Here is a 15850-nt window from a genome sequence, read left to right as displayed (position 1 = left end):
AATGGGATCAATAATTTATATTATAACAAAATTATAATAATAAATTAATATACAAGAATTACACTTACAAATTTTAACAAAGCCAAATAAAAATATTTTTTTTATACAAAATCAAAAGTAAAAATTTAATAAAAAATATAATTATATATTTAAAATATTTGAATACTAAAGGGACTACAAGCAAGGAAGTAAAGGGGTAGAATTGATAAAACAAAATAAATTCAATCCTAACGTGATTATCTAAACGCAGAAACTACAATTTCTAGCTTCTTATGAACGCACGTTAAGAACTGTAAAATCACGTTGGCGTTTAAAGAAAAAAAAAAAAAGCATCCAAACAAAAAGAGAAAGCGTTCAATGCACTCAAACGTGCTTCTCTTCCTTTTAACGTAAAACCAAACACACCCTTTATGTTGCTTTGTCAAGAGTTAAGAGTTGCAGTGGGTCTCAGAATTTTAATTCTAGACGAAGACGGCAATCCAAAGTCATCAACAACAAATGTCGTGTTTAAAGAAGTTTTTAATAATATTTAGGTAAGAATAATATTATTTTCATTTTAATAGCATGTTATGATTTACACTTTTGTATAAATATTTATTGTAGATATAACTAATTTATCTATAACTATGTTTTCATATTTGAGATGAAATGTGTAACAAAGAGCACACCATCATATGCCAATTGCTTTTCTAATGAAGTTAGTAAGATACTAAATTGTCGATAAATTTTTATTAGCCTTTTGATATAAAATTTAGTGTAAAATTAACATGCTATTATTACAATTATATATATTTTTATTTTTTTATATCTCCCTTCTTATAGTTCAAAAATATTATAAACTTCAAACTCTCCTATTTACTTTTTATTTTGAATAAAAATAAAACAATATATTCAATAAATTTATTATATAATAACAATGATCCTGTTATACTAAACTCAAAAAATTTATGATTATAAATTATTATTTTTAATTTAATATATCAAATTTAAATATAAACCGTAGTATATATAATTATTGGAACATGTGTTTAATCCCAATTCCCGTCTCTATCTCTGCTGAAGGCTGAATTCACTTTCTATTCTTCTTTCCTATTAAACTTCACTTCAATACAATTCACTCAATCAATAATCCATAAAATTCTTCCTCTATTATTTTCCTAATCTTCCACAATTTTATCATTTCCACTGCCACGAATTTCTCCTAGCTTTTACTTTGTATATCAGCATCACACAACGCTGCTAGTTCTCGACAATGAGTGGTGGATCAACTAGCTTGTCTTGTTCCTTTTCTTCCTTCAGCTATGGATGGACCTATGATGTTTTCATCAGTTTCAGGGGCACCGATACTCGCCATGGTTTCACCGGTCATCTCTACAGTGCACTCTCTCACAGGGGAATCCGCACCTTCATAGACGATCAGGACCTTCAAAGAGGGCACGAGATCACACCCTCTCTTCTCAAGGCAATCCAAGAATCCAGGATTGCTATCCTTGTCTTCTCTGCAAACTATGCATCTTCCTCTTTTTGCTTGGATGAACTTGCCACCATCATCAACTGTGTCAAGTCCAAGGGTAGGTTGGTTTTGCCGGTTTTCTATGGCGTGGATCCTAGTGATGTGAGGCATCAGAGAGGGACTTATGGTGAAGCTCTCGCTACGCATGAGGAAAGGTTCAAGGATAATTTGGACATTGTGCATAATTGGAGGAATGCTCTTCATCAAGCTGCTAACTTGTCCGGTTGGCATTTCAAACAAGGGTATGTATTCTGTATTCTCCTCTCCTTTTTTATTTGTCTAATTGTTAAACGGTAAATTATATAGTTTTTTTTTCCAAAGAAAAATGTTATTTTATTAATATAAAACAAAAATGTTCCCATTTATCAACAAGACCGAAAGAGTAAGAGTTTAAAGAAGAGTAAAGTAAGAGTAAAAAAAATTAGCGCATCTATCAGATATGGCTCACGAGTTCATGTACTAAATTGCTGGCTTCTTTCACTATCTCTGGTGCCGGGCTTATTATCTTCTCAAAAGCACACCGATTCTTGCTTTCCAAGTACTCCAACACAGTTATCTATGATAATTTATGTTCATTGTACTAAACTATGTTAACACATTTAAATATAAACTTTAAAAAAGTATAACATTAATTTTTAAAATTTTTCTTTTTTCTTAATCTTTACTCTGTTTTTCCTCGCAAAACCCATACCTTATCTACTAGGCGTATTTAGTAACAACTGTTAAATTAAACTTAGTTGATTGAAAAGTCTTTATAATTATTTCAATATTAAAAATGAACCAACATCTTAAAATTCATGTTGAAATATACACCTTAGTTTCCAATCCTTTTGTGCCTAACTTATCTTTTATAGCAAATTTTAAATATTTAATGATTATTTATTTTTATACTTTTAAAATTAAATATTTATTTTTAATTTTTTTTAGTTAGATAGAGACTTTTAGACACTACAGCAATCACCTTGTTAAATTTAGAATTGTGATTACTGATTATTGAGTATGTTATGTGTCAACATGGTCATGATTTTGTATGGCTTAACACAAGGGTGTCATGTTGATTGTTGAATAGGGATGAATATGAGTACAAGTTTATTGGAAAGATTGTGGAAGTCGTCTCGAGAAATATTAGACGAGGCGTTTTGCCGGTTGCTGATTACCCGGTTGGACTGGAGTCCAAGGTGGTGCAAGTAAATTCCCTTCTGGAGGTTGGATCTAATGATGGAGTCCGTATGATTGGGATCCATGGAATTGGTGGAATAGGTAAGACCACACTTGCTCTAGCTGTATATAACTGCATTGCGGATCATTTTGAAGGTTTGTGTTTTCTTCAAAGGGTGAGAGAAAGTTCAAGTAAACATGGATTGGTACATCTTCAGAATATCCTTCTTTCAGAATTATTAGGTGAGAATAAATTTAAATCAACCAGTGTTCAACAAGGAATTTCAATAATACACCATAGGCTCCAGCGAAAGAAGATACTTCTGATTTTGGATGATGTCGACAGACAGGAGCAATTGCAAGCTCTTGCTGGAAATCCTGACTGGTTTGGTCCTGGCAGCAGAGTCATCATTACGACGCGGGACACACATTTGCTCGCATGTCATGGGGTTGAAAGATCATATGAGTTGGAAGGCTTAAATTATGCAGATGCTGTTGAATTGCTTAGTTGGAAGGCTTTTAAAACCATTGATGTCAGTCCAAGTTATGTGGATGTTTTGAACCATGCAGTGACTTATGCTCATGGACTTCCGTTGGCTTTAGAAGTAATAGGTTCCAACATGTTTGGAAAAAGTATCGGAGAATGGAAATCTGCAATAAATCAATATGAAAGAATTCCTAATAAGAACATCCATGAGATACTTAAAGTAAGTTTTGATGCTTTGGAGGAAGAAGAGCAGAGTGTTTTTCTTGACATTGCTTGTTGCTTTAGAGGATATGCATTAGCAGAAGTTGAAGATATACTTCATGCTCATCATGGTGCCTGTATGAAATATCATATTGGTGTTTTGGTTGAAAAATCTCTCATAAAGATTCAAGAGCTTGGTGAGATCACATTACATGACCTGATAGAGCACATGGGTAAAGAACTTGTCCGACAGGAGTCACCAAAAGTGCTTGGGAAACGTAGCAGGTTATGGTGGCATGAAGATATAGTTCAAGTTTTGGAAGACAATCAAGTGAGTAAGATTGATGTGGATGGTTGTTTTTCATTGTTTCCAATCCTTTATCACTAGTACTAATTCATAGTTGTTTCCTTCCGTTTACAGTTTGTAGGTTTCTTTAAGAAAGTGTGTTGAAGTAGTTCTATATATATTGTGGTTAATTCGTGGTTTTTTGTGTTGAAAGGGAACTAGCGAAATAGAAATCATTCATCTGAATTTTCCCTCAACCGAGGATGAAGAAGAAGAAAAAGTAGAATGGGATGGGAAGGCATTCAAGAAGATGAAAAATCTCAAAACACTCATTATAAAAAATGGTCATTTTTCTGAAGGTCCCACACATTTTCCAAATAGTTTAAGAGTTCTGGAATGGTGGAGATATCCTTCTGAATGCTTACCATCTAATTTTCATCCAAAGAAACTTTCCATATTCAAGTTACCGAATAGTTGCTTCTTATCGCTCTATTTGGCTAGCTTATTGAAGGCAACGGTAATAAACTCATTTCTCTGATTTTGTATGTTGATCAATTCACTTGAGATTATTCATTTGGTTCTTCTTTCTTGATTTTTCTATTCTTTTTCTTGTGCAGAAGTTTGCAACCCTAAAAGTTTTGAATTTCGACAACAATAAATATTTAACACAGCTACCTGATATATCTGGTCTTCCAAATCTACAAAAGTTGTCATTTGAGCATTGTGAGAATTTAATTTCAGTCCACAATTCAGTTGGTTTCCTGAAACAACTTAAAAGTTTGAGTGCTTATCGTTGCGGTAAGCTTACAAGTTTTCCGTGCATCAACTTGCCTTCTCTTGAAGAACTCAGACTTTCAGGGTGCTCAAGTCTTGAGAATTTTCCTGAAATACTAGAAAAAATGGAAAAGATAACAGGACTTCATTTGGAGCACACTGGAATAAAAGCTTTGCCACTTTCGTTTCAGAAGTTTTCTCGGCTGCAGCAGTTGACTTTGAATGAAAATAAATATTGTAAGATACCAAGTGCCATTGTCATGATGCCTGAACTGGTTATGATTACAGTCACACCACTTGAGAACGAGCGGCTATCGATAGAGGGTGAAGAAACAGTGAGCTCAATGGTGTCTTCAAATGTAGAATATCTAAGTATCTCACGCTGCAATCTGTCAGATGATTTTTTCCCTCTAGGTCTTGCATGGTTTGCTAATGTGAAAGAACTAGACCTACGAGGCAATGATTTCACATTTCTTCCTGAATGCATCAAAGAATGTCACTTTCTGAGGAAGCTTAGTGTGGACTATTGCCCAAATCTTAAGGAAATTAGAGGGATTCCACCAAATTTGGAACATTTCTCAGCAATAGGCTGCAAATCCTGGACTTCCTCATGCACGAGCATGTTAACGAATCAGGTTGCTTTTCTTTTCTTATTTGGTGAAAACTCGCGTGCTACTGCCTTCATGTGAAGTTGATGACTGAGAATCGTTAGATGATTTGACATATTTGACAAATTGTCATATAATAATTTTCAACTATCAACTTCAACTGTACGTGGGTTTTTACCTTCTTATTTTATTTTAGATTTTAGCTGGGATCATTGATATTCAGATTGTCCCTGAGTATATTTATGCTTCTAAATTTGTGAATTATGACTAATAGGAACTGCATGAAGCCGGAAACACGAGGTTTGCTTTGCCCGGGTCAAGAATTCCAGCATGGTTTGAGCACCACAGCAAAGGAGCATCAATTTCTTTCTGGTTTCGCAACAAGTTCCCTGCCATAGCTCTCTTTCTTGCAATTGGCCTGACGGATAAGAACACAGTTTTCGTAAGCCCCGACATTACCATAAATGGCAAGAAAGGTTTTCCTGAATTCTGGACTGAAATGGAACAGATATTTCTCTTTGATCTACAGATGATACAATGTGACTTGGGTGAGACACTTTCAGAAAACGAATGGAATCATGCAGAGATTTCGTGCACCGCTAGTGATCATTTTCTTTTTATAGGAGAAAAGTTCCCAGTCGAGCCGTTTGCAAAAGAAATCGGAATCCATGTATTCAGGCAAAAAAGTACCGTGGAGGATATTCGATTCACCGATCCTTATAAAAGAAGAAAATTAGATGAAGGTCTCTGTAGTTCAGATCCATGAGTAATGTTGATTAAAAATGGCAGAAAATGAATGCAATAATTCTCTTTAGTTGAGCCAGCATTATTATGATACCATTTAAATATTATCAACTAAGATTAACTTACATTCACTTCCCTTTTAAAAAATTTCACACCTATATTCAGTTATATTATATATAGTATGTACTATGTAATATATTATAAACAAAAATATTTAACTCTTTTTTATTACAAACGCAAATAATAACTACTGAACCATTAATTATTCACTAAGATAACATTAATTCTTGTTTTCTGCCGAAGGATTCTATGAGATGATAACAGGAAACATTTTTATCTTGTAAATATATTAATTAAAGGAAAATACCATTTTTACCCTCAGAGAAAGAAACGTTTGTAAAACAAGAAATATTCAGACCCCACCAAATGTATGTAGGGTTTAAGCATCCTTGCAGAATGAAGAGTTTAGTTTGCAGAGTGACTGAGGAGTGAGGACTCTTAAGTCTTAACTGAAACCAACACACACTCAGACTCCATTCTAATGGCTTATGGCCCTTTCTCTGTTTTACTAACCAGACGCCTCTTAAACCCTAAACCCTCTTCTTTTTCACTCTCTCATCTTCTCACTTTCACAAAATCATTTTCAACCTCCCAAGATCCTAACCCTAAACCCTCTACTCTCTCCGCCCGCCTCAGCTTCGTCTTCGACCAAATCGACGCCATCGAAAAAGAGCGTTCCGAAAAGAACCAAGCGCTGCAACGCATTCGAGCCTGGCGCCAATCCAAGAACCCTCAATCCCCTCTAAACGACGCCGTTCCTCCCAGCTCAGAATCAGCTAAGGATGAAAAGCCTAATTCCGCGGATGCAGCTGCGGCCGAGCCGGCGGTGGCGGCGACGAATCTGGAGGAGGTGAAGAAGGAGGTAGAATTGGTGCACCCTTGGCCCGAATGGATCCAATTGATGGAGAGCTTGGTGCACCAGAACTACTTCGATCACAGGAGGAAGGACGAGGATAAAATGGTCCAAGATGTAGGGTTCGATGCCCCGGGCGATGTTGCTGACGATTCGGATATTGATTTCACTAAGGATTTCAAAAGCGTTCATGACGCTTGCCTCAATTTTGGGAAAGACCGGTTCGACATCTTGAGGTTTGTTTGTGCTTGTCTGTGAAGTTGGCTTTTTGGGTAATTAAATTGACTTTGAAGTGACAATTTTCAAGAATGTTGGGTGTTGTTTAGCACAATTTATATGTAGTAGTTAATAGTGCTCTGTTTTGTTAAATAATATACTAGTACTGGGGTGTTGTTGGTTCTGAATCACAATTGCTGAACCAAGTGATTGATTTCAGGTCCTTGTCAAGGCAAGATATTCAGGTTTTGGTTGGTTTTGGTTGCCCCAATGTGGACAAGAAGGTGGTTTTCTCTGCAAAACTTCTAAGGAAGCATGCTCACCTTGATGAAGGAGATGTGAGTATGATTATTCTAATTTGTTGCCATCTAAATGGATACAAATTGTATATATTCATGATTTATGATTATGATAAATTCATTCATATCAGGTCTGTAGTTCCTGCAGTTTGAGAAACAACTGTGATAGAGCATATCTGCTAACAAACAAAGAGGATGATGCACGGACTCTTGATGTCATGCGGATCCTACTGTCTTTCGGTTTTGATCCTGTAAATGGACCAGTCACAAATAAGTCACTTCTAAAGCAGAAGTCTGTCAAAACTGTGGTTCGGAAATTGCTTCATGAGGTTGTTAAGTTGAGCTCCGTTCCTATTGATCCAAATCTCCCTCCTCCAGTAATTAGAAAGCCTCCTCCAAAAGTGAAACAACCTCCTCCTCCTCCAAAGAAACGTGTTGGAAGGGATGACGTTGAGATGAAAAAGGGGGATTGGCTATGTCCTAAGTAAGTTATCTTAATCTTTGTAATTTTCTTGCAATAGTGAACACTTAGTTTACCACCTAAGAAGTTTCAAGGTAATTGTCCGTTTGAAATATTCTTATGTTTTCCTTATGCTTGGTATACTCCCCAACTCCCTGTGAACCATATGAACTCCATTTTTTGGGCATGCCACTGATTTGCATCATAGTAGATTTGTAGTATATGCAGACAGAATTCTTAAAGCTGATCGGTTATATAGTTTACTTCCGCTTCTCGTTTTGATAATTGAAGATATATAATCTATTAGAGTTTGACTAGGAATCAATTGGATGTGATTATGTGGAATAACATGAAGCATACAAAGGTTATTTTTTTTCTGTTGTAAATGTTGACTGAAGTTGTTGGACGCTTCTCAGGTGCGATTTCATGAATTTTGCAAAGAATACTATATGCTTACAGTGTGATGCCAAGCGGCCAAAGAGACAGTTATTACCAGGAGAATGGGAATGTCCTCAGTAAGTTTGAGCCTGCCTCTCTCTCTCTCTCTCTCTCACACACACACACACACACACAAGGGGCGACCATATTGATGGTGTTGGAAAGATTGACTGCATAGAAACCCAGCAGATTGTATCTCTTTTGACATTTTATTTATAGCTTGTGTAATTTTTCTTAACAAAAATCATGCGAGGCCTATATGTCCTATGTAGCATATATTGTTAAAATAGAGTTTGGCTTTTCTTTTCTCTGGCAGGTGCAACTTCTTAAATTACAGAAGAAACGTGGTATGTTTTCATTGTGAGTGCAAACGGCCACATGATGAATTTATGGAGAGTCAAATGCAAGATACCAAGCTCAGTTCCAAGCCAAGGTTCAATAAGGTCAGCCGGCCAGAGGTTTCCAATGCTTGGAATTTTGATTTTGATGACAACGAATCAGATGGTGCAGATGTTGCTGCTTTTGAGTATGCAGATGCTAAAGCTATAGATGAAGATTTCCCTTCAGATAATCTTGCTCGACAAGGAAATTATAGAGGGTGGGAAGGTGATTTCGGAAAAAACAACAGAGTGCAGGGGTCTCATGATGAAGAATATGCTAATCCTGGAGCTCTTAAACCCGGAGTAGGGTTTGATGATTTTGAGGATGAAGATGACGATGATATAGATAGCTATGAGCTAGAATCCAAAACTCATAGTAGTAGTACAAGAGTGCAACCATCTAGAAATCACTTTTCTGAAGTCGAAGGCTCATCGGATTTAGATGATGTTGAAGACACATATGATAAGAAGCATGCACGTAACAGAACAGGTTCCAAAAGAAATATGAGATCGAGAGATCCATTCTCTGGTTCTGAGGATGATGAACTTGATTTGGATACAGAACAACGGGCCATTCATTCCAATTTTAAATCTAGCCATGCTTATAGTGCCAACCAGAAAAGAAAGGGCAGAGGTCCAACTAAGAAATTAAGCTTTGGTTCTGATTCTGATGAAGATGATGTTGGTGCTGGTGGTTTATTCTCTGATGACGATGATGACTTAAATGATGTGTATTCATCAAGAAAAAATAAAGGGAATAAACATGATTCATCCAGACCAAATAAAGGAACTAGGCCTGATTCTGGGAAAAGGAGCTTTACTGAATACAGGAAGTCTGGATCTACTGGCGGTCGCAGTCAAAATAAGTTCCGGGATGATTATGGTGGGTCGTCCCAACATTCTTATAGGAATGGTAGAGGCTCACAGGGAAATGACCGTAGTTGGAAAAAATTTGAAGATTTTGATAAATCTACTTCCTACGGAAATGGTAGAGGGAAGTCGTTTGGTAATGGTAGAGGGTCTCAAGGTAGTGACCGAAATTCACGGAGGTTTGAAGATAGAGGGTCTCGAGGTAGTGACCGAAATTCACGGAGGTTTGAAGACAGGGGACGTAGCGCAGGACAGTTCAATAAATATGGTATGGATGAGAAGGATTTTGGCGAATTTAAAAATAGTAGGCGTGTGATTGAAAGATAGCACCGGTAGCTTCAGGAACAAAATTTTTGGACTGGGTTCATTGTTGCACATAACTGCTGCCGATCACAAGGGTTAATCTTTGTAAAAGCATGAATAAATTCATGAGATCATTTCATGTTAAAATTTCATGGAAACTATCGGAAACCACAACTTTGGGAAAACAACTCCATTCAACGTATCTTGACCTACTCATTGAACATTGTTTAGTTTGTGAGTTGCCTATCGAAGTGTCTCAATGGCAGCCAAATTATCTCTGCGTGACTCCGAATTGCTGTTTGTCAGCCAAGTTAATCTGCTATGCACCTCAATTCCACCGCACCCTTGTTATGGCAGCCTGAAATTTTCTTTCATGTCGTGCACTCGTGCTACAGCTACCTCCATACATCTTTGGGAGCTTTGTATTTTGGCCGGGACATCCTTGGAAGTTTCAAATGTTATACCCTTCATGTAATAAAATCATGTTACTTCACTGGTTCGAGTATAGCGTGACAAAATTTAAAAAACTTAAGTATATTTTAATATAATTTTCACAGCATTCTTTCTTTCTTGGTAGGATTTAGATTTTGGGCCAAGGATTTGATGGACTGGTTCTAAGAGAGGGGAACCAATACCCTCTCCAAAAGTCATTATAAAACTTGCCTAATGTTTTGTTTCAAGAAATTATATTAAAACAGTACTTTATTCTTTTGTTTATCTTTTGTTTTTCAATTTTAAAATTACCTTTCTATAATGCAATGCTGGATTTGTTTTAAATAAGTATTTTAAATATTTTATTTACGAAAATAGGTAAGTTGAATATAATTTACCTTTTTTGTCATATTACTTATTTTGTTTACCGTATAAACGATTTGAGATAAAACACATACCCTTATGAACGTAGACACAGAGCATATAAATCAGATATGTTGATAATCAAATCGTTTGTTCTGTAAATGAGATATGTTTAAATGAGGCTTATATATAATTCGTTTACAGTGTTGAAATATTTGATTGGTTTTATTCTAATATGTATGATTAGAATAGTTGTTGTATTAGGAACATAATTTTAATTAGGGTTAAGTATGATTTTGGTCTCTAATGTAGGGGCTGAAATTTTTTTTCGTCCCTCGCCTTTTTTTTGCTCCAAAATGGTCCCCAAAGTTTCAATTTGTTTTAAAACGTCCTTCGAACCAAAATGTCCCTATCCCTTCTTCCCCAAATTTATGCAAACCACCACCACCACCACCACCACCACCACCCCCAAATTTTTGTGTGTGTGTGGATGTTGAACCAAAGACCTCTCACTAAATACAAAAGATTCTTGACCACTAAAAAAATCATTAATTAATAATTTAATATTTTTTTATATAAAAGTCAGTTCTATTTTGAATTAACATCAAATTATATAATAATAGTGTATCTTTTCTGTAACTCGCAGATACACCACCACCACCACCACCACCACCACAACAAAATCAGAACAACAACCACCACCCCATCCACTGCCACTCCATCACCAGCATCCATCACACCAACCAAAACATCAGAAAATCAACATCATCATCTGTCATCCTCATCAAAAGCCAGAACTCAGAAAATCCAAAAAAATCAAACAATAATACTCAGAATCAGAAAATCATCATCATCATCAAGAACCCAGAATCAGCAAGAAGCGGCGGGCGGCGGACAACGGCTCGGCGGTGGTGTCGGCGGGAAGAAAAAGAAGAAACGGGCGGCGGTGCAGTGGCGGAAAGAAGAAGAAGAAGCGGCGGTGCGGCGGCGGTACGGCGGCATGGCGTCTCTCCCTCTTCCCCCCCTCCCCCCTCCCCCCTCCCCTTTCTTTCTTTCTTTCTTTCTCGGCCCCTACCCCCCTTTTCTTTCTTTCTCTCTCGCCCCCCCTCCCACCCCGCTTCTGTATCCCCATTTCTTTCTTTTTTTTCTTTTTTTTTATTTATTTTATATTTATTTTATTTTATAATTTATTTAATAAAGGGTAATTTGGTAATAAAAAAATATAATTGGTAAAAAGGACGATTTTAAAACAAACTGAAACATTGGGGACCATTTTTGAGCGAAAAAAAGGCGAGGGACGAAATAAATTTTCAGCCCCTACGTTGGGGATCAAAATCATACTTAACCCTTTTAATTAAGTGCTAGTTTAATTTTTGTTAGTTATTGATATTTATTTTTAGGGCAAAACACTAAGATAAACCAAGGAGAAGCAAATTTTACGCAAATCAGCCAAATGGAAAACTGATTCAGGAATCCACCATTGCACAAAATCATGTAGTTCGAATCAGGTTACATCGAACTAGGTTTGAAAGTAATTTGAAACAAGGTGGTTCGAATTACTTTAGCACGTGAACATTGCATAATTCGAATTGCATGGATTCGAATTACAATTGCATAAATCGAACCAAGCTGATTCGAATTAGCTTGTGAAACGAGAAAGTGCATAATTCGAACCTAACTGATTCGAATTACTCTTTTTTGCCACTAGTAGTAATTCGAATTGACCTGTTTCGAATTACAATAGATTTGGCTATAAAAGGAGTTCGAATCCACTCCCATTCGAACCACTTCCTCACTCTCAGACCCCACCAAATCTCAGAGAAAACGACCCAGATTCGCTCCGACAAAGGATCGAGCAGAATATTTAGCTGATGGGGGACAATCCAGGTAGACTATATCGGTGATGGAGTGGCTCATATTGCCGGGGTCATCAACGACGAGGTTAGTAGTTAATTTTTTTTGCTAATGGTTTATTTTGTGGTTCTGCATGTGGTTTCTGTTGGCAGTATTGCATGTGGTTTATTGAAGTGGTTTTATTGGCGGTTTTGTTGGCAGTTTATATTAGTGGTTTACGTTAGTTTTGCATGTGGTATTGTTAGTGGTTTTTGTTTAGTGGATTTGCATGTGGGATTGTTAGTGGCTTTGGATGTGGTTTATGTAAGTGGTTTACGTTAGCGGTTTTTGTTAGTGATTTTTGTTAGTGGTATTGCGTGCGGTTGATTTTAGTGGTTTTGTATGCAGTGTTGTTGATGGTTTATGTTAGCGGTTTATGTTGGTGGTCTTGGAAGTGGTTTATTTAGTGGTTTTGTATGCGGTTTATGTTAGTGGTTTCGCATGTGATTTTTGTAAGTAGATTTGCACGTGGTTTATGTATGCGGTTTATGTTAGCGGTTTATGCATGCGGTTTTGCTAGTGGTTTATTATATTGCTTTTGTATGTGGTTTTTGTTAGTGGTTTCCATAAGTGGTTTATGTTGTTAGTTGTTTTTGTTAGTGGTTTTGTAAGTGGTTCTAATTATGCGGTCCATGTAATGCGCAGCCCCAGCGTTGCATCTCGAGCATGCGGCGGCAGCAAGGCATGCGACTTGATGAGATATACATTCCGTACTTGCAGATGGCCGGATTATACCATCTTGCGAGACTGGACGATAGATGGTTTCGATTAGATGAGCCCCTTGTCAGTGCCTTAGTCGAGCAGTGGCGTCCGGAAACGCACACCTTCCACATGTCGTTCGGAGAGTGCACGATCACACTTCAAGACGTGGCGTACCAGTTGGGGTTGCCTGACAGATTTTCAGATATACATCCAGGGTGGCCGTCCAGCTTGGGTGTGGTTCCAGGAGTTGCTTGGAGTGATTCCTCCTCCGAGCCAAGTTCAGAAATTCGCAGTAAACTGCACCTGGTTCCAGGAGACTTTTGGAGAGTTCCCCGCGAGAGCTGATGAGGAGACTATGCGGCGCTTTGCTCGTACCTATATCATGATGTTGTTGGGCACTCAGCTGTTTGCCGACAAGTCCAGCAACCGTATTCACATCAGATGGCTACCCTACGTGGCTAGGCTTGAAGAGATGGGTGGCTACAGCTGGGGGTCTGCAACACTAGCATGGTTGTACCGGTGCATGTGCCGAGTGGCCAACAAACATGTGGTGAAGTTAGCGGCCCATTACAGTTACTTCAGTCTTGGATCTTTTGGCGCTTTCCTAGGTTTAGGCCTGCTGGGTTTGATACGTGCAGCTGGCCGTTGGCCTTGAGGTACCATTCTCGGACTTCTCTATTTCAAGTTAAATTAATTAATTCCATGTACGCTTGTAATGTTATACAATTCTGTCACACTTTTAATTAGCTATAACACCGATGTGAGATGCAAGTGGTCAGGTTACAACCCTTCCGGTAGCGAGAAGGGACCTAGAGTTCAGATGTGGAGGCTGAGGATAGACATATTACAAGCCAGGGATGTGAGTATACTAACTGCCAATGTTTATTTAATTAATTAAGCTTTATGACTTTGGATCATGAATTGGCCTGACAATGTTGAAATCTTTTTGCAGTTCATCTGGATGCCATATAGCTCCCCCAACGTACTACAGGTTGTGCATCCGGAGGTGTTGGAGCCTCGTCATATGGCGTTATGGCGGTCTGTGACGCCACTGATATATTTTGCCTTGATAGAGTGGCATCAGATAGATAGGGTTTTACCGCAGTTCGGCGGAGTCCAGCCCCGTCCCCAGCCCGCCTTGAACATCGACTTTCTGATGTCGAAGGACGGGAGAGGAGGTGATCGTTAGTTCCCGTACAGTTTGCAGTTCTGGCATCTTCATTAGGAGAGCCGTGCGGACCACGTTCTCCGGTTCGATGTTGTCGCAGACCCTGGACCCTCACATGACTTATTAGAGTGGTGGAGTCAGCATGGAAAGAGGTTCTTGTCACCAGAGATGTACCTGGGGGATCCGAGAGCCGTTCCTATTCCTATGGAGGCGACGCATAGGGGTGCTGGGTGAGTTCCTGATATGGATCGTGTTGACGACGTGCCGGATAGGCGTCGAGTTGAGAGGAGAGCTCGTGTGGGGACACGACAGAGCCAGCGTGAGTGGAGGTGGCTGGACCAGGCTATGGACGACGGTGACGCGGACGGTAGACGTGGTGGTAGACGTGGTGGTAGACGAGGAGGGCGTGGATCACATGATAATCCAAACTCCTGTGGTCGCTGGAGATGGAATTCGCAAGACACGTATGCGGTCCATTGTACTGTTTGACCTCCCAAATGCCCTTGCGCTGCCGGAGACTCAGCCGAATCAACCATGTGCACCCATTCCCAAACTCAGAACACTTGCCCACATACCGTCGATAGTCAGACTCCACTACCTTGTACTGTACCCCTCGTCGGATGCTGTAAGTCTTGACACTTAACACGGCCTCATCTTTATCCTGAAATTGCTGACCAACCTGAAACTCTGTCAGACCTGCAGACCCTTTCGCATCTCTAGCGCCAAATCCAGCAGCCTCCCCAGGAACCCCCTCCTGCCTCCTGGCATCCAAGTCCAAAGATGAAAAATGTGGAGGGTACTGCTGTGTGCCAGAGCTAGAACCACCTCCTGCCCCTGCAGGCTCACTCGCTCCAATATCATCGCCACTGTCATCAGCAATCATATCCGGCTCCACATCATCGTCCTCTGGATCATCCAACAATCCATCTCCAACCCCAGCCGGTGCAGCACACTGTAAAGAGGTCGGCACAAAATCCCCTATTACAACCTCGCCACCTACACTGCCGTTGAGATCAACAGCGAACGAAGGGGAGGCGACAGGCTGGATGGGTGGCTCGTACACAGGGACGGACGAAGAAGCAACGGCAGGTCTGGAGCTAGAACCGGCTACCGTGCCTAAAGTGGGGGTATCCCGGTTCGAATCCCCCGAGATGGATACCACATCAACCAACTTTGCCAATAGCTCTGGTGTCCTCACTTCGGAAAACTGCCGGCGACAATAAAACATGACCTGCAAGTCCTCATCACTCCCGATTGTGAAACAATCATACTTCACGGTTTCTTGGAGCACCGTGATTGAAATGCGATAGAAAAACTTCTTAACCCGTTTCCCACCTTCCAGACCAAGTCTCAGCACTACATAGTTAACAAGGTCATCATACCTCGTCGTAGGCCTCACGAAAATACTGAGAGGATCCTTATCAGTGAACTTCACACCGAAACGTGTTTTCCTCTTAATCGATCCTCTGTGGTGAACCAACACTACAAAACTCTCCTCACTAGCCATTATCCCCCTCTAATGAGAGCAACTCACGTTCAAACCATATATATACACCTCTGCTCCCTTATAATTCGAACCAGCCTGGTTCGAACTATACTTTGTGTAATTCGAATTAACCCACTTCGAATTACATGGAATTGC

General features: G+C 39.1%; 2 protein-coding genes across 3 annotated transcripts; both read left to right on the top strand.

The window, feature by feature from the left end:
* Positions 1–1110: 1110 nt before the first annotated feature.
* On the top strand, positions 1111–5844 carry LOC107645897 (TMV resistance protein N-like). Its single transcript, XM_016350034.3, has 5 exons — positions 1111–1755; positions 2583–3690; positions 3860–4162; positions 4263–5054; positions 5302–5844. The coding sequence occupies exons 1-5, from the start codon at positions 1253–1255 to the stop codon at positions 5791–5793; spliced, it is 3198 nt and encodes a 1065-aa protein (XP_016205520.1). The 5' UTR covers positions 1111–1252; the 3' UTR covers positions 5794–5844.
* A 345-nt stretch (positions 5845–6189) lies between these two features.
* LOC107645898 (zinc finger (Ran-binding) family protein) lies at positions 6190–10209 on the top strand. 2 transcript variants are annotated; one of them, XM_088489930.1, is made up of 6 exons: positions 6190–6920; positions 7121–7238; positions 7331–7683; positions 8076–8174; positions 8414–9504; positions 9550–10209. In XM_088489930.1, the coding sequence occupies exons 1-6, from the start codon at positions 6313–6315 to the stop codon at positions 9672–9674; spliced, it is 2394 nt and encodes a 797-aa protein (XP_088346056.1). In that variant the 5' UTR covers positions 6190–6312; the 3' UTR covers positions 9675–10209. The 2 variants fall into 2 exon arrangements, with proteins under 2 accessions (XP_088346056.1, XP_016205524.1); XM_016350038.3 differs by having other exon boundaries at positions 8414–10209.
* Positions 10210–15850: the final 5641 nt, after the last annotated feature.

Source organism: Arachis ipaensis, chromosome B6 (assembly GCF_059453495.1).
Source record: "Arachis ipaensis isolate K30076 ecotype BB chromosome B6, ASM5945349v1, whole genome shotgun sequence".
Taxonomy (NCBI): Eukaryota; Viridiplantae; Streptophyta; class Magnoliopsida; order Fabales; family Fabaceae; genus Arachis; species Arachis ipaensis.
The sequence above is the reverse complement of the archived record's forward strand: the minus strand, read 5'-3'. Positions and strand labels throughout refer to the sequence as shown.